The sequence below is a fragment of the Cydia fagiglandana genome, chromosome 17, assembly GCF_963556715.1.
Source record: "Cydia fagiglandana chromosome 17, ilCydFagi1.1, whole genome shotgun sequence".
NCBI lineage: Eukaryota > Metazoa > Arthropoda > Insecta > Lepidoptera > Tortricidae > Cydia > Cydia fagiglandana.
The window spans coordinates 8,936,424-8,955,268 of NC_085948.1; the positions used below are offsets into that span (position 1 = coordinate 8,936,424).

Sequence of the window (18,845 nt, forward strand, 5' to 3'; positions counted from 1 at the left end):
TGCAATCAACTTTGAATAATTAAGGACCTTGAGTTTTCTATCTAGAGATCAATGTACTCCTAATTATAGTGCGGCCCCTTTTTTCAATTCAATTCAATTATTTAAGGTAGCTTTAAGTCTTTGTAGTCTGTATTCAAAAAGGTTGGGTGCTATTTTAGATATTTAATTGAATCGTGGAGCTAGTCGTGGCCCTAGTCGTGATTTCTTTAATGCAAGCAGTAATTTAGCTCTTTAAAAACCTAAATTATACTGACAATTCTGACATTAAGCCCTATACGGACGTGCGTTCTGTCGTAAAATTCCAGAAGACTTCACTCCAAACTCAAACATCTTTGTTGTCATTGCAATATAGTTTCTATCACCACAGCCTAAGATCCAGGTCGTATATTCCTATGTAGAAACGTAACATCCTAAGTCAACAAACTTTGAATATGATTTTAACCCTTTATAGTTTCCGTAGTAACTAGGAAGCAAGTCTTTGTTGTGATTCACACGTTCGCCAGACACTTTTTAAAAGGCTTTTGTGGCACGTCAAGTGCGACTGTCACTGTCATATTGTAGTGTACCAAAATGTCGTATGTGAACACAGTTTTAATATGCAGATACGTCCGTTTAGAAGTATGGCAATAGTGATATACGCACGGTAATGTTAGTGCGTTTTAAGTGTTTCCTTTTGTTTTTTTTCTTACGCAAGATTTACTACTACCTTTGTCTATTACACATATTCTGCCTATGCCTCTGTTTGAGAGCATTTCGTTCTGGTGATTTCCTAGGTACTTTTTATATAGTCAGATTTACGCCTATATACTTTTTCGTTTCCAACGTTTTCACTGTCTGGAAATGGAACAGAATTGTAATTGAAATGTATTGAAATTGCATGAGATGTCAAAGAAATTGTATTCCAAATTCAAAGGATTTAGAATACAAGTATTTCATCAAACTAAAATATCATCATCTCTCTTCATTTCATCTCTTCGGCGTGGGCAATATTCTGTAATTGTACAGGCTTGCAAAGTTAACAATGTCACGTTACGTTACAAACCTAGATCTAGAGCCCGGTTCAGATTTCTTCTGAAATCGTAATGAATTTGATCTGTTAGCTTTCAAAAGTGGCGTTTTTAGATCAGAAGTGAATTCCGATTTATGATTTTACTTAACATAATGTAGGGGACTGATTGATATATTTTATCCTACTGCTAAATATCTGATTCATTATGCAAACATATATGTCATCAATGCGCAGATCATGGACGCCGCATCCCAGAGATCCAGTTTCGGGATCGATGTCGGTCACACGCGCGCGCGCATGACTGACATTTGATACCGGCCTTCCACTGCTACACAACAAGTTCTTCCTTCCGAACTAAGAAAGTCTTAAGAGGAAATAACGGCTGATGTTTCATAAGAAAAGTTATATTTTGAGCTCCCACTGTTTATGTAAAAAAAAAATGAAGAGTTTTACTATGCGTTTGGGCCATATGGAAGACCAGCGCTGAAATGAAAGCCAGTATCTAGTTGAGTCTCCAGTCTGCATTATGCTGAGATGGCACCATTTCGTAATGCACATAGATTTTTTATTTCTCTGCCTATTATTGAAGTTGAAAATTATAATCACACCCGTCTATGAAAAGATAAAAGGGAGAAGTTACTCTTCTTCGTCTTCTTCCTCGCGTTATCCCGGCATTTCGCCACGGCTCATGGGAGCCTGGGGTCCGCTTGACAACTAATCCCATGATTTGACGTAGGCACTAGTTTTTACGAAAGCGACTGCCATCTGACCTTCCAACCCAGAGGGTAAACTAGGCCTTATTGGGACTAGGCCGGTTTCCTCACGATGTTTTCCTTCACCGAAAAGCGACTGGTAAATAACAAATGATATTTCGTACATAAGTTCCGAAAAACTCATTGGTACGAGCCGGGGTTTGAACCCGCGACCTCCAGATTGCAAGTCGCACGCTCTCACCGCTAGGCCACCAGCGCTTCAAGGGAGAAGTTACATACGATATTATTTTCGCTTGAGGAATTATTTAGTACAATCAACGATAATTCCGTCTAAAGCATATTTGTCGAGTTTTTCAAATTCATCTCGTGCGGTAATAGACGCTACTCGATATTAAAACCATATTGTTTTTAACAAAAGTTCTCTTGTAAAGGAAATATGAAGTCGTAAAGAAAATAACTATCTGAAGGAACATGTAAGGGAACAGCTAAGTTTTACCATGTTTTAGAGATTAATTTGGGAACAACGGAACACTGTAGTCATTATTCCCAGTCCATATTTGTCAGGGATGTCTGTGTTTTTGTAATTTCAGAGTATCTTTTTGTTCTCCGAGGCGGATGCCACATGTGAGCCAGTATCATTACCCAGACAAATGTACGTGGGGGTGGGTCTGACATGTTTTATCGTGAGAAACTGCTTTACTTCTGCCAAAGTTTGATTAGCAATTAAAATGTTTTATATGGGTAGGAACTTCGCCACTTAGTTTTCGAGAAAGGTTTAGAACGATGTCGATTATTCAAAAGGTTTTGTTTTGTCTTTGGATTTTTTGAGCAATTCTAAGCGAATTTGTGAAATATGACCCTCTTGAAGCAAGGGTAACACCTAGTTTGTTCATGACCCGGACTTAAGACGAAACAGGAGCTGAGTTTTATAATTTTAGGTAAATATACCCGTCTCGCTAACGGAAGCGGCACCTAAAAGTAGTGCGATAAGGACAAGGCGAAAAATCCTGCGTAAAAACCTCAAAAATCGAGGTTTCGTATTCCTCTGTTTCCTCCTCCAAAACTTAACCAATCGTAACCAAATTTGGAAATCTAAATGATTATGAAATTATCTGTGTCGGACCGTTTTGCTTTTTTGGCTAATTGATATCAGTTTTGAATGCCACGCCTCTCATTGCGGCATAGTCAATTAGGACATTTTGGCCATTTTTGAAGGGCTCTAGCGCCTTAAAAAACAAAAATATCAAAAAACGCAAAACGGTCCGACACAGATATTGACAATATTAATCTGTGTTGAAAAAATCATTGCTCTAGCTTCAAAAACCACGGAGGAAAACGAGGAGTACGTTTGTATGGAGAAATGACCACTCCTGTTGGCTCTTAAGAAGACCATAGGATTTAAGAAGACAATCATCAACTCATTACGTACATAAAAGTTCTGCCTCCTCATTTTAATAGGGTCGTTTCCCTATCCTTTCATAATATTATTCATGCCAAGAAATCAAATTTACGGAAGCAATGCTTAAGAAACCATTTCATTTTGACTATCAAAGTCATTTAAATCTCGTTTTTCTTAAAAACTATTAACATGAATGTCCTACCTCTCACTACTCTCTAATGCGGTTAATATCACACGAAACGTAAGCCCATTAGTACAGCGACCTATCCCAATGTGCCCGCGCATCAAGCGATAAGATAACCATTCTCCGTAAAACATAATGCTGAATGTAAACAACTTTATCTCGATCCAGTAAAGCTTATAATCCCTTGAGGATGGTCAAAGTTTAACAGCAATGCCTCAAGCCAGAGGTATGGGCAGGTGTACTGTGATAAAATGGTTTCGAACTCGTTAAAACGTCAGAACGTTTAGTACTTGTAATGATACGGCGGAGGACTAATAGTTGGACATTAAGGCCGTGATGGGTTCTGCCCGTGGGTCTGAGCTGGGATCGATCTGACGAGCTTGCTTCGCAGTCACATATTTCTGCACAACTGGATTTTCGAGTAGGTGAATCCTTAGCCTTGCATAATTTGTACTTGTGTATAAATAATTGCATACGCTCGCGATATCCATAGGTATATATTTTTGATTTCCGTATTTGAACAACAAGCGGACCCTAGGCTCCCATGAGCCGTGGCAAAAATGCCGGGATAACGCCAGGAAGAAGAAGATTTGAACAACTGTATATAATCTTACTGCAACGCAACGCAAGGATGATTTACCCACATTTCTAATCCGTTTGAAGACCTTTTTTCTACGCTTTTTTGATTTTTTTATCGTGTTAGTCATTTGTTTGAATATAATTTTAATCCTTACATAATTTCACGGTGTTTAACTAAGATGTAGCGCCACTAATCATGATTAAAGGGCGTTTAATAAGCCGGCCACGCTTTCTCATTGTAAGTCTATAGTTCTACTAAGCTGATTATGTGTCGTATTCAAAAGAAAAAGATAAGCTATGTATGTTCGACAAATATTGATGTGGTATGAAAATGTTCACGTTATGGTTAATGTACGCATTATTTTTTATATCTTAATTGTTCGTAATTCAGGATGGATTGTTTCGATTTTGCTATCAACGATCGAAAACGAAACGACTTCACGACATTCAGCAAAGTGCGTACACTTACCCCTAGACTCCTAAAAGGCATGTGTGATCCACGATAAGTTGTAATGGTCTGCCCGCGCTTACGCTAAATTAGGTACTTAGTTTGTGAATTGGTATGCAGTGCGCAAAATGTAACGGATTAGGCTCGTAATTGTAGACTAATTGGGGATTTCAACTCAGTCCACTATTTTAGGGAAACTAAAATGTATTAGGCTTAAAATCAGGGCACCAGTTCGTTAGTAGGCTAAAATTGTCAGCATTTTCAGATCAACTAACGAATGCAGGAAAATGTTAAAAACTGAGGTGAAAAGAGCGAGCTGAATCGACTGATTGAGATTCATAATTGAATTACTTTTTATGTGGTACCTAGAAATATGGACGTTATATTTTATCGGTACCTAGGAGAGAACAAAACAATCAAAACATAAAGTAATGGGCAAAGCAGGAGATGTGAAAAGCAGTATGTGTCACACGGTATCAAATTTTTTTCGTCTTGGGCGTTAACACTTGAATCCCTCATTAAGCTCAGGATTCTACTTTAGAATCCCTCACTACGTTTTCTATTGTAGAATCCATCGCTTCAATCAGGATTCAATGTACGCACTTGACGGAAATACATATGTCATTTTGATCCCTTGTATAACACAAACTACTATTTCCGAATAGGAGGTGTGAAAAAGCTCTTTTCCGAATAGGTGGTGTGAAAAACTGTTTTATGACATGATACTGTTTCGTTCATGCTGGTAGTAAAACGTAGCTGTAGATAAAGATTGGGAGTGTAGATTCAAGATACATATATGTATACTCGTAAAAGGTTTACTTTCGTTTAGTCCCAATAGATACACGCCATTTCACTAAAAAAAAAAACAAAACAAATATAGAAAGATTGCATACAAAAAGGTCCCAGAATTAGAATAAATAGGTACTAGGGTACTCGTATTGACACATTGATCCTAAAGTTTCCAGAAATAGCATACTATTGACACATCCTAATGAAATGCTTTCAACAATAGACTTAAATTCGCCATTCCCGTATTTCCGGACAAATATTTAACGTCCTTGTCCTATTTCGCGCGATCCTTTATTCCAGTATACATAGTTGATATAGGACAGTGGGCGAGGGCAGTAAAATATTCAGCGTTGCACGCTATTGCAATTTCGCAAGCGCCATCTGGCCTGCTGAATCATGACGGACAAAGACGAATCGCGCACATATTAGCACCAATTATAAACTTTTTGAACTTAAAATTTTGATTCTAAAGTTAGATTTCAAAACTGTTTTATCTGTTTATTTGCTTTAGTTTAAATCGTAGAAAACACGGATATTAAACGATAAAATTGTGTGGGTTTCTTATTTAAAACTATCGTGATCAGATTAAAAAAAATACGAAAACAAACATGTTCGTTGAATCCTCGAAATCGCTATATTTTTATAGTATATAAAGTAGAGTAAAGAAATCTGCTTTCTCATAAAATTTTGTATGGGCCAATTTCTTTAAAACTTTAAAGTTCTTATGTAAGTTTTAAGTTTTTATGTAATCGGTCATAGCAACATAGGTATTTGCTTGAATGACTAAAACAACTCTTTACTACTACGAATATTGCTACTATACAATAATGCTGTCCGGTCCGGTCCATCTTTCTCATAATCTATACTTCGTTTTTTTAGCATTAGAAATTAGGTAAACAATCTTGATGTGTCTTTTATATGAAAAACACATTTTAAAAATAAGTTACGGCAAATATGTAACAATTATGAATCTAATACGGTCATTTATATGCTTCTGCTTTCATGAGTAATAGTTTTATATTTTTATAAAGCGTTTTTAGGGTTCCGTACCCAAAGGGTAAAACGGGACCCTATTACTAAGACTTCGCTGTCCGTCCGTCCGTCCGTCTGTCACCAGGCTGTATCTCACGAACCGTGATAGCTAGACAGTTGAAATTTTCACAGATGATGTATTTCTGTTGCCGCTATAACAACAAATACTAAAAACAGAATAAAATAAAGATTTAAATGGGGCTCCCATACAACAAACGTGATTTTTAACCAAAGTTAAGCAACGTCGGGAGTGGTCAGTACTTGGATGGGTGACCGTTTTCTTTTTGCTTTTTTTGTTTTTTTTTTTGCATTATGGTACGGAACCCTTCGTGCGCGAGTCCGACTCGCACTTGTTTCAATTAAAAGACATGTCAAGATCGCTTACCTTCTTGCAAGTTCTTTCTAATGCTAAAAAAAACGAACTATAGTCTAGTAGATTACATTTTAATGCAAGGCCAGTTGAGCTAAACCTACAGATTTTAAAGTTGTTTTTATTTAGAGACCTAAAGTAATTAAACCGCATCTGCTTTTAGGGCTTATCTGCCAGTCATGACATAACCGATATTTGTGTTCACTCAGACAATGGATACATGACATGATAGCTTATAGCCCCGGAGATTATCATAATTGAAACACAACAAACAGGCTCGGTAACATCTGCTATCAAATTTACAAGCAATCACAAAGGAATCCCTTCGACACAAGGAAATTAACCTTATCCGTAAAACAAACAGACCTTGATTGAGTAAATTGAGTTGCTGAAAACCGGTTGGCGGAACAATTTGGTTCCCCCTTTAATTCGAAAACCTATTAAAGGTGGTCATAGCGTTTAGGGCCGAGGGACCAAAGAATGGTCAGTTAATTGACTCATAAATCACAGCAAGCGCTATTATTCGAGTTCTTATTTTCGAGGAAGAAGGGTGTATGTGTCTATGAAGAGCATATTCGCATCAGACGTTATTCAATTGTGTCCTTTTAAGGAAGAATTAATAATCAAACGAACTTACCTGTGAAGTTTGATTCCAATTATACGAGTGTATCAATCGAGGATGATATCTTCAATATTACAAGCAGCAGTACGAGGAATCGTACCATCTTCGTCACACATTCAGAGTTATAATAACCTAAAAAGAAATCCCTAGTGCCGTCTCGCTCACTCTCCTACGATCAGATCCAGGACCGCGCGGCCGCCAGCCCGGGGTTCTCATTTTTTAGAGTAATCTTTATTGTATTTTGTGCTAGACACGGAGACTATTTTAGTTTTATTTTCAGGGGTAATGGGCGGGATGGGGAGTTGATATCATCCTCGATTGATACACTCGTATAATTGGAATCAAACTTCACAGGTAAGTTCGTTTGATTATTAATTATACTTCGTGTATCAATCGAGGATGATATCTTCAATATTACAAGCAGATGTTTAGAGTGTAATATCAAATGAGAAAATAAACTAAAATGTCGGAAAAAACAATTAAATATAATCATATTAATTAAAGTGTAAGTAACAACAATTGGTACTAAGTTTAATCAGGTTCTTATACACAATCTTATCAACGGATTGTAGTAACTAGTATAAAGATACATTTATCGCTCTCTTAAGTTAATAAACTTAATAAAATAAAAGTAATTTATCTAGTTTTCATCCAGATTGCGCCTAAATATAGCATTAACAAATTGGTCTTTATCGGTATGTACCGCTTCCCGACAGTAATATTTAAGGAAAACATTAGAAGTATCGCTCCAGCCCGCAGCCTTACGAACCACTTCCAGGTTAACTCCGGAGCTGTGAGCAGCAGATGTAGATGCTGCACGAGTACTGTGAGCTCCAAATAATGTTATATCAATACCACTATTTTGTAATACATTTTTTACCCAATGTGCTAACGTTTGTGAACATACCTTTTTATGAGGCTTTCGTATGCTGATAAACAGATTTCCTTCACAATTATTTGGTCGTAAAGCTCTAGTTTTATCTATATAATTTTGAAGCGCTAAAGCCGGACATACACTGGGCTTTTCCAAAATAAAAGGTAATCTGATAAGTGGTTGGTAGGTTCCGGGCCTCGATGTTTTAATTAAATCAGATATTTTTATAATAATCGCATCATTTTGTATTGATATATTTTTAAGGTTAATTAAACTTATAGTTTGCATTCTTTGAGCAGACGCTATAGCTAGAAGAGTGCAGGTCTTATAGGTCAAATCAGCAAGTGATATATTTCTATATGGATACATATTCGATAGATAGTTTAATACAATATTTGTATCCCACGTCGATTGATATTTAGGACTGGGTGGGTTTAATCTAAATACACCTTTAATGAAACGACATATAGTATCATTTAAAGTAGCATTTGAACCTAATAGAATCGACAAGGCGGACCTATGTGTATTTAAACTACTATAACTAGCGCCTTCATTAAATTTTATAGTTAAGAATGTTATGATGTCAGTACAATCAGCTTTATATAAATCAACGTTGTTATGTTTACAAAAATACCACCAAGATTTAATCGAACTACTGTATTGATTTAATGTGCTTTTTGCAAAAGAGGCCATCATTATTTCTAAGGAGGCTTGTGGAACGCCACGCTTGATCATAGATTGCCTGATAATTTCGCTGCCACCAGGGTAAGGCTCGCATGAAGCGGATGACAGACTCTGAAAGGAGAGCGTAACAAAAACATATCAGGCCCGAAAAACATTTTTTCTGAAACAACAAGCCTGGACCACAAGGGAAACCAAGGTTGTGATGGCCAGTAAGGTATTACTACAATACCGATTGCTTTGTCTAATATAATTTTTTCTAAAACTCGTGTTATAAGGCTGAAAGGAGGGAACGCGTAAAAGTAAAGACCCTGCCAACTGAAAGTAAATGCATCAACTATTTCAGCATACGGATCGAGTTTCCATGAAGCATATCTTTCACATTTGTAATTTTGTGCACTTGCAAATAGGTCAAAAGTTGGGATACCTAGTACGTCTACAATTTGAGTGAATACTTCATTTGAAACTTCCCATTCAGTATCTATATTAATTCGACGAGATTCCCTATCCGCTACTGTATTATCGCCAGATCGAATGTAGGATGCAAAAACATAAATATTTAAGCTTTCACACAACTGCCAGATTTTTCTTGCGATTTCATTTAAATGAGGGTGTTGAACACCACCCATGCGGTTAATATAGCATATGGCAGTTGTGTTATCTATCCTCAACAATATATTACAATTTCGTAGACCTGCAGTAAAAATTCTTAGACCATAATATGCGGCCAACAGTTCTAGCGTGTTTATGTGTAATTTTATTTGTGAATTTGACCAATTACCACTTGTACTTTGACCACTGCATGCCACACCCCAGCCAGTGTTTGATGCATCACTGAAAATTTCAAGTAAATAGTTATTTTTTCGAATAGGTGAAAATGACGATTCTATATTATCTTTCCACCATACTAAATCTTGTTTTATATTATTTGGTATTATCATTCTCTTGTTATAATTTAATGAATCGCCAAGAGCTAAAAATTTCTCTCGTTCAAACAATTTCGTATACATCCAACCATAACTAACAGCTGGGCATGCCGAGGTCAAAAGTCCTAGAAATTCAGCGAAATATCGAACTGTACATTTATTTTTTCGCATAATTTCTATAGTTTGAGACTTAATACGTTGCTTTTTTTCATTTGGTAAAGAAATCGTCATGTTTGTAGTGTTAAAAACAAATCCTAAGAATTTACAAATATTATTTGGTATCATTATGCTTTTAGAAAAGTTAATGACGAATCCTAGTGATTCTAAAAAACTACATGTGTTTTGAACGTTTGATAAGCATTCATCATATGATCTCCCTATGCACAAAAAATCATCTAAATAATTTACTGATAAATGGCCTGACGAGCGTAAATATCCCAATACCGGTTTTAATATTTTCGTAAAAACATAGGGAGCTGTGCACAAACCGAACGGGAGTACATTAAACTCATACATTTTATTATTCCATTGAAAACGCAACAACTTTCGGTCATTTTCATCTATGGGTATTAGGAAGTAAGCGTCTGTCAAATCGATTGTTGATAAGAAACAGTTATAATTTAGCAATTTAAGTGCGGTTCTATAATCTTCCATTTTAAAGTGTTGAACTTTGACATATTTGTTAAGTTGTTTTAGATTTAATATGAATCGGTGCTTACCGTTAGGTTTAGGCACAGTAAAAATAGGCGAAACGAATTGCCCTTCACACGGTGTACACGGTGATACATAATTTGCATCCAAGAGTTCTAATATACAACTATCAATAATTTCAGCCTGCTTATGACCATGACAAATACTGTTTGTGGGTTGTACAATTTGAACTGGTCTGTTTATAAAAGGAATTTTATATCCTTTAATCCAATTTAAAATAGTATGATCATTAGTGATTTCACGCCATTTATGATAGAAATACTTTAAGGTGTAGAGTAAAGCAAGTGCCCTTGGATGTCTGTATCGATTAGCATTGATTTGCGCGCCATCTCTGTACTTATTCAAGAGTTAAGATCCATAGCGCATTGTTGAACAGTTGCGCGGTTTTCAACAGATGGCGCTTATACAGATAAAATAATATAATTATTAAAGAAAAAAAATTGGTTGTTCCACATTGACTGCTGATCTAACAACTAACTAGAGTTAGACCAAGATAAGTCTGCAACGATTTTGATAGCACACCGAGCACACGCAGTGCAATGTTATTTTAGACGTCAAACTTTTATGAAATAAATTATGACGTATAAATAACACTTGCTCTGCGTACATATGCTATCAAAATCGTTGCAGACTTCCCTTGGTCTAACTCTTACACGGTAGAAAAAATCTATGGGCCCTGGAAAACAACTACCTTAAAAATATTTTACGTGAACATCTTTGCATTCAGTTTTTTTATTTTAAATTTTCCATAGGTACTAATTGTAAATTGAGCTATCTCAAAGTTTCAAGGTAGATTCCCTTCAGGGCCCATAATTTTTTCCGCCCTGTAGGTGTAAGCGAAAAATATTTATTAATTAAATTTTTGCATTACCTAGCAGAACCATTAAAATAAAAACCAACATCTCGGTTTGCTTTGTGTAATTTTGAACACTATTATGTTATATTTGGAATAATACAAATAAAACAGTTTTCATCGTTTATTTATTTCGACGACGACAGCGGGGCGGTGGTATGTTTTCACCCATGATCTGAACTGATTTTAATCCGCAATTGAGAGGGTCATGAGATGATATTTCTTGCAACTTGTCAAAGAACTGGTCCACATTTACTATCCTCCTGCCATATTTTGTTTCATGGCCACTGAAATTATAGAAAATTATTAATAAAAAAGCAACAAATTAATTAAAACTACTTTTTACATATAGGCTAAAGAGACTATGTCACTTTTCTAAAATTTGTTTTGTTGATAAAAACTAGCCAAGTCAAATCCTTTATAATTTCAGGATTTTCTATACAGCACAGAACTTGGCACCCATATAGATCTCAATTCTTTTGTCAGCAAGTTAAAAACCACACAGTCATATTTTTAATATTGAACTTGGCTTTCATTTCACAGTTATGTTTTTGTTGGGATGCAATTGTTCACTTATTTTGAAGCATTGAAATATATCTAAAGACCCTTATGGGCACTACACTAAAAATGGTGCTAGTTCAGCGGTGTCACTCACAAATTCAGGACCAAACATGTAGTCTAACCAATCGCGTTGTGGCGTTAGACTGCAAGATTGGCTCACTCGTGACATTGACACCGCTGTACTGGCCCAATTATTATCGCCCGTCTTTAGATATATGTCAATGTTTTGAACCCAAGTAATAAATCTTTACTTACCGTTCAGGGCCAGTAGGTATATTTTCATGTGTTATATTAAAATCATTGCCTTCAGTGTCATCACTCGAATTATCTACATGAGCAGAAGAAAATCTGTAACAATGATAAATATAAACAAGCTGTAATCAAACAAGTACCTAACCATCATGCTCCATTATGTATCCGACTCCATGTATGACTCTGAGCCAAAAAATGTTTGTAATTTGACTTATTTACAATTTCCTGCTTAAAACAAGTAAACTCAGTTAAATTACAGATATATAGGGACCAAAGTTATTTACATAGCCACCAGACACAGGACCTATTTCACAAAATTATTTACTTGTAATTACTTAAAACGAGCTGCTTAGGGCCAGTACAGATGGACTGCAACCCAACTGCAACTTGTATGGAAACTGCATGCTGACATTGCATTTGGCGTGCAGTTCCCATACAAATTGCAGTCAGCCTGTACTCTGTATCTGCCTTACTCTAATTTTGAACTGCTGACCAAATAAAACTTACGGTTCAGGTATAGTTGAACTATACTATAAAGATTCCATGCAATTGAATTTTTATTTTGTTAGGCAATACATAAGGAAATTATTCTTTTGTACCTAGTTATTGCTCAGTAAACGTCAAAATTCTATGAAAATTTGACGTATAAATAACACTTGCTATCAAAATCGCAGCAGACTTTTTTTGATCTACCTAATTCTATGAAACATGGCCTGCTAGACTAAGCCCCTCGTATGCGGCCTGTAAAACTGATCATTGAAAGTAACTTTGATAATAAAAACAATATTCTCACGCACGGATCCATGTCAAGAGGGGTAAAAGTATGTTATTGTCGGTAGGTACTTACTGTGCAGCGGCTTCGTAACGACATTTCAGAGCATGTTTGCTTATATGTATACGTTTTCGCTTCAAACAACCTCACTGATGCACTAGATAGGTATTCGTCCTTTCTTGTGTCCTTTTCTAAGGGATTTTCAAATAAAAAGTACGTACGCACACGTACGTTAGTACGAAACAACTTGCACCACACAAAACACTAAGTTCAATAACAAATAACAACGAATTATAACAAGTAACAGGAATAAAACAATACTGAATCGTCGTGGGTCGTGGGTCGTGGAACGCAAGACAACAAATAATGGCAAGCAAGATCAGTGTTGCCAACTCCGATTTTGAAAAAATGCTAGACTAATGTCTAGATTATGCCAAAATAATGCCAAAGATTTTTGAAACACCTATGCTAAAAAAATCTAAAATATCACTTGAAATTAGACACTTAAAACACATACTTTTTTCAAATTTACCGCCTTTTTCTACTGACAGGATCTGTTTGACCAACTTGATATAGTCCGTTGACCATCCGTACACAAAAGTCAAAATTCATATGAAAATATGAATCACATAAGGCGATGGCACATATTGTTGCTGCCAAGTTGGTGCAAACTTGGCTTAGACTAAATTATGCTAAAAAATATGCCAGATGCTAAATGGAAAATTTAATGCCAGATCTGGCATCATTTATGCCAAGTTGGCAACACTGAGCAAGATTGACTGACAAGTTTTCTCAACCTAATGATGCAGACAACGAACCAGTCTGGCAACAACGCAAAGCGCTCGTGGCGATTTGGAACAATGCACGAACATGCAACGTCGCTTTCTTTCTTTGTACAAATGCTTTATCTAGAATCTAACAATTTTAAAAACCAAAGTATGTTCAAATCCACGTAATTACTAAATTAATTTAGATCATTTTTAATTTTTTTTTAGAATAATTGACGCATTATATTAGATTTTTCTTTAAAAAAGTATACCCAATTCTATGTCATAGTATAGATTCGTGTAATAATTTTATCCTTACGCTACAAAAGCGCCTGCGCAATATGACAGAGCAATCGTAGTCCGACGAGTAAGTACGACGATTTCGTAGGCACTAGGTGGTTTTGGGTCTACAGCCCATATTACAACTATTTTGAAGAAAACTGCTATTTGAAAAAAAAGAGAAAGGTCTTACAAGTAAGTCAAAAAAATTTGCAGTCGTAAAATTCTGTCCGGATGGAATAAAATGCATATAAGTATTTATCAAAACTAGTTTTCAAATGTACTTTCTAGACTTCATTATAACACACAGACACATAACGATTACATAATCCAACACTTGAGTGTATATTCGACCGGAATAATCACTTTCCAGACCACCAAATGCCATAATACGACCAAATGATTTCGACAAAGACACCTCTTTTTTACTGTTTTGCCCACCCCTTCACCTTAAACGGCCAGCGATAGATACCTGGGAAACCTCTGTTAACGCCTGCTCGAGCGCTGGTGGTGCCGCGCATAGTTGTTGTAGCGGCGACCCCTCGTCGGTGCTTCCGGGCGGCGATCCCGCTGCGGCCTGCGGGGCGCGGGGGTCGGCCGCGGCTCGGTCGCTGCTGGTATGCGCGGCGGCGCCCCCCTCGAGTTTAAAGCTCCTCGCTGAAACTGTGTTGTAGGCGGCCTGTAAGTATTCAATATCGCGTAACGGCGCGACAGGGATTCTCTATGGTGACTGTCACATATTAGCCTTCCGGCATCACCTAAAGCTTTTATTATGTCTTGGGGCATATTATTGTTTGATAAAAGGGCCCAATTGAGAACTTGTCCTAAAGCAGCGAGACTGGTAGAAAGCTGATTTTGCTTACTCTGACTATATAAATCTTTTTTGAGATTTATTTCTGAGAGTGCTGCTTTAATTTCGAGATTAAGTTTAGGGGCAGCCATGTTAGGACAGTTTTTAGGCGGTAAATAATTCTTTATAAGCTCCAATTGGACCTCTTTAGGCAAGCCATTTGAATAAATATGGGCCCATCTTGAGACAATATCTTTATGCAATTCAGCACCGTATTTTTTCTCAGTGGTAGGATCATCACCAAGCAATTGAAGAATTTCCGGATCTAATGACGGTACACACTCATCCGTAGAAACCTCGTCCGTATTCGGCTTCGATGTGCTAGGAAAATAATTTGAGTTATACATCACGTTAGGTGGCGCACAAGGCGCAGTTGGTGCGAGTGAATCAGCCGGTACAGACGACGCAATCGTCACGGGCGGCGCAGGACGAGGCGTAGACTCGGTGAACGCTTCCAGCGGGGCGCGTGGCGCGGACTGTACGGGTACGGTCGGCCCAAAAGATGCGAACGGCGCGGGCGGCGCAGGTTGCGCGGACGGTACACGCTCCGCGGTCGCGGGCGGCGCGTGGGGCTCGGGCGGCACGGGGGCGCGCGCGGCGCGGGGGGCGCAGGCTGCGCGCTCTGTGGCGGCGGCGCGTCGGTACCGTCGTAGTCTAATTCAATGAGGGTAGGCTGAGAATAGGGGCCGACTTCTTCTAAATCTATGATTTCATCTCCTAAAAAAATAGGTAATGGTGTAGATATGTGCCTCGTCACTCTTTAAGTGGGGCTGAATGGAAATACTTAAATGCAAAAATCCTCGACACGCTTTACGTGGAGCCAAAAAGTAGTATCTACACTATTAAAGTGGAGAATACAGCTATACCAAATTTGTCCTCGACATATATAGTAAATATATATGGAGCATGATTCTTAATTGCCTCAACACATTTAGTGGAGAACCTAGGTCTATGTTCGATCCCCTCACTTTATTCTAATTAGGTAATCACTGAAATCACTTGGCACTACTTTACTTAATTTATTTATACGAAGAAATTAAGTGTGACTCGGATGGCACAAAATAACGTAATGAGAACCCCGGGCTGGCGGCCGCGCGGTCCTGGATCTGATCGTAGGAGAGTGAGCGAGACGGCACTAGGGATTTCTTTTTAGGTTATTATAACTCTGAATGTGTGACGAAGATGGTACGATTCCTCGTACTGCTGCTTGTAATATTGAAGATATCATCCTCGATTGATACACGAAGTATAATAAGTTTTATTGCGGCTAGCGCTTACGTCATTAATGACATTATTAACAATATTTGAATACAAAAATGAAGCTTGTCGACCCAAGCGCATATCGCACTAAAGACCCTTTTCCGTAAGCACGTCACAATTGTGCAAATTTTATGCATCTAGTGTCCGGTCGATAGGGTCACGAGTTTTTGTTTACAATTTCCATAGTTATCGAGTTGAAAACCGGTTTTATATGTTTTGTTGATTACAACCCATTAAGTTTTTTTGATTTTGTAAAATATTTTCATCCCATGCCGTTAAATGGCTGCAATTGGAGTATTGTTCGACTTGATAAACGCGTGCCGGTTGTTTATTAGTTTGATTCAGAATTTTATTGTGAATTTCTACTTTTGTTGAATGAAGTAGCCGTTATTTTTTTGGACAAATCGTAGTACTTAAGGTACTGGTGCTCGACGCGGTCCCAGTAGGTACATGCCATCTTGAAACTTTAGTCATTGTTACTAGAGGTTGTCACCTCTGCTTGCTGTCGCAAGGTGTCATCTATTGGGCATTAGAATGTTGAGCACTAGTACGTTTACCTTACGGATAGACCAAGCTTTCTATCCAAATTCGATGCTTTGAATCAACTGGTTAACCAACCATACAACGTTCGATCAATTGATGTTTGACGTCTTTTCTCTTTCCCTTTTGAGATCACATATTAGATAGATCCTGTCTTTCTAGAAAGTACTTGCTGTAAGTACCTACTACATTCTGTAATTGGAAAAAAAAACACCTGACACGTCGCAAATGTCGCAATCAACTTCAGAACAAAAAATAAGAATTCTTTTAGGAAAATAAATATAAAAGCTTCATCTGGACTTGTACAGTGTCCAGTAACGAGGCCTATTGTGCTTCTTACGGTCTTTACGGCTCAGTTCTATTCATAAAACACTTTTTTACTTATTTATGAAGCAAGAGCAAGTTTCTAGCATAACATGACCCTTGCATTCGTAAGAACTACAGGTTATACAGGTTCAGATTATACTGTGAAGTATTTGTAGCGGTTTGAATAGCAAACAGAAAACTTGGAGGAAATAATATTATCGAGAGGCGACTATGCAGGTACATTGTGCCCCTGTAAACTTTGAAAAAAATAAGTAAATAAAATGCATTTTATATTTTATACATAGCCGTATAGTTTACGTAGGTATTTTACATTGTGAGTATTGTGATATAATATTATGTCATTTAGGTAGTGATTTCTTTCCTTATTCACTGTACTATTTTGTAGAATAACAACATTAAATTTAACTACGAAATTAGGTTATAATTATAAATGCAAACTTATGTGTATGTCCCTAATTAATTTGGCTTTTTAGGGTTCCGTACCCAAAGGGTAAAACGGGACCCTATACTAAGACTTCGCTGTCCGTCCGTCCGTCCGTCCGTCCGTCCGTCCGTCCGTCCGTCCGTCCGTCCGTCCGTCCGTCCGTCTGTCACCAGGCTGTATCTCACGAACCGTGATAGCTAGACAGTTGAAATTTTCACAGATGATGTATTTCTGTTGCCGCTATAACAACAAATACTAAAAACAGAATAAAATACAGATTTAAATGGGGCTCCCATACAACAAACGTGATTTTTGACCAAAGTTAAGCAACGTCGGGAGTGGTCAGTACTTGGATGGGTGACCGTTTTTTTTTTTGCTTTTTTTTTGTTTTTTTTGCATTATGGTACCCTTCTGTACCATAATGCAAAAAAAAACATGTATGTTTTGGTTCTTGGTGTTGGTTACGGAACCCTTCGTGCGCGAGTCCGACTCGCACTTGCCCGGTTTTTGATTAACAATTTTACCTAAATAATAGTACGTAGGCAACTCTGAAAGTTCTTAGAAAAGGCTACTTAGAGATCATATAACAAAAAGAGGCATATTATTTATGAAAATATAACTCTTTATACTTTTTTTGAGGTATATGCAATTTGGTCGTTATCTGTGTTTCAGGATTGATGGCAATTTGGAAATTGTACGTCGAGCGTTATTCCAATTTCGACCTAAGAATTTTTTCGTATTACTATTTATAACGATTTTCATTGTGGGCTCAGCCAACAACAGAGTTACAGTAGGCTTCAGTTATAGTTTCATAATGAAGCCTAGTTCTTGTACGTCTGTTTATTTTTTAAATTACACATTTAATCGCTTTTGTAGTTATTCAACGGATGATCATAGAGAAGCATGTCATTCAAGAGTGACGTCAAAAGCACAGTTGTGCGATAAATAAAAAATACTGGCAAAAAATGGTACATCAGTAGTTTTTGATATCCCTCAGTATTCATATGACACTGTTAAAAAAATCTTGCTTAAATTATTTTGTGTCAAAAAAGCTAGAATCCCGATGGGTACCTCATAAATTTCATACAAAACCTCCGAGGACCTAAAATCGCCATACAAAAAAGGCATTGGAAGAATGAGCTGTGTGCGCTTCAGGGTAATCCTATCCTAATGAAAATTTGTACGCGTGGTCAGAAAGAGATAAAGCACGCATTAAAATAAAGAGTAACGTCCTAATTACTTCAGCTTTTTCTATTCTAAACACTTTCAGTTTGCCCCTCGTAGTTAGATTAACTGTACTGCAATTGCTAAATTTTATTACGAGGATTTTCGTGTTGCCATCTAACGTCAAAGTTGTAAACTACCAACCCAACATGACTACAACGCCACCTATTGACGCTTTTCCGTACCGCTACCGTGGTACGCTACGCTTCACTACAATCTTGACTAACGGGTTCCTCTACTTGCCAACAGGCGGCAGCACGTGGCGGCGCCATGGAGCTCGACGACGACAGGGGGCGCTCGCGCTCAACACGAACTATTCGAACTGCTAGAGCGAGTGCAATGTTCGCGTTTGGACGACCAGAGGGCGGTGCTGCCACCGTACTTTTCTCAGGTAAGCTT

At 37.5% G+C, this 18,845-nt stretch overlaps 2 protein-coding genes across 6 annotated transcripts in view; one reads left to right on the forward strand and one right to left on the reverse strand.

The window, feature by feature from the left end:
• LOC134672385 (rap1 GTPase-activating protein 1) overlaps positions 1 to 18,845 on the forward strand; it is a 457,452-nt gene that overhangs the window by 302,611 nt on the left and 135,996 nt on the right. For all 5 annotated transcript variants that reach the window (XM_063530251.1, XM_063530250.1, XM_063530253.1 and 2 more), the window contains exon 3: positions 18,696 to 18,837. In XM_063530251.1, coding sequence (XP_063386321.1) covers positions 18,696 to 18,837 — 142 coding nt within the window. The remainder of the gene's footprint in view (positions 1 to 18,695; positions 18,838 to 18,845) is intronic.
• LOC134672832 (uncharacterized) lies at positions 8,706 to 16,388 on the reverse strand. Its single transcript, XM_063530787.1, has 3 exons — positions 16,345 to 16,388; positions 14,294 to 15,325; positions 8,706 to 8,814 (listed from the first exon to the last, which is right to left on the reverse strand). The coding sequence occupies exons 1-2, from the start codon at positions 16,386 to 16,388 to the stop codon at positions 14,308 to 14,310; spliced, it is 1,062 nt and encodes a 353-aa protein (XP_063386857.1). The 3' UTR covers positions 8,706 to 8,814; positions 14,294 to 14,307.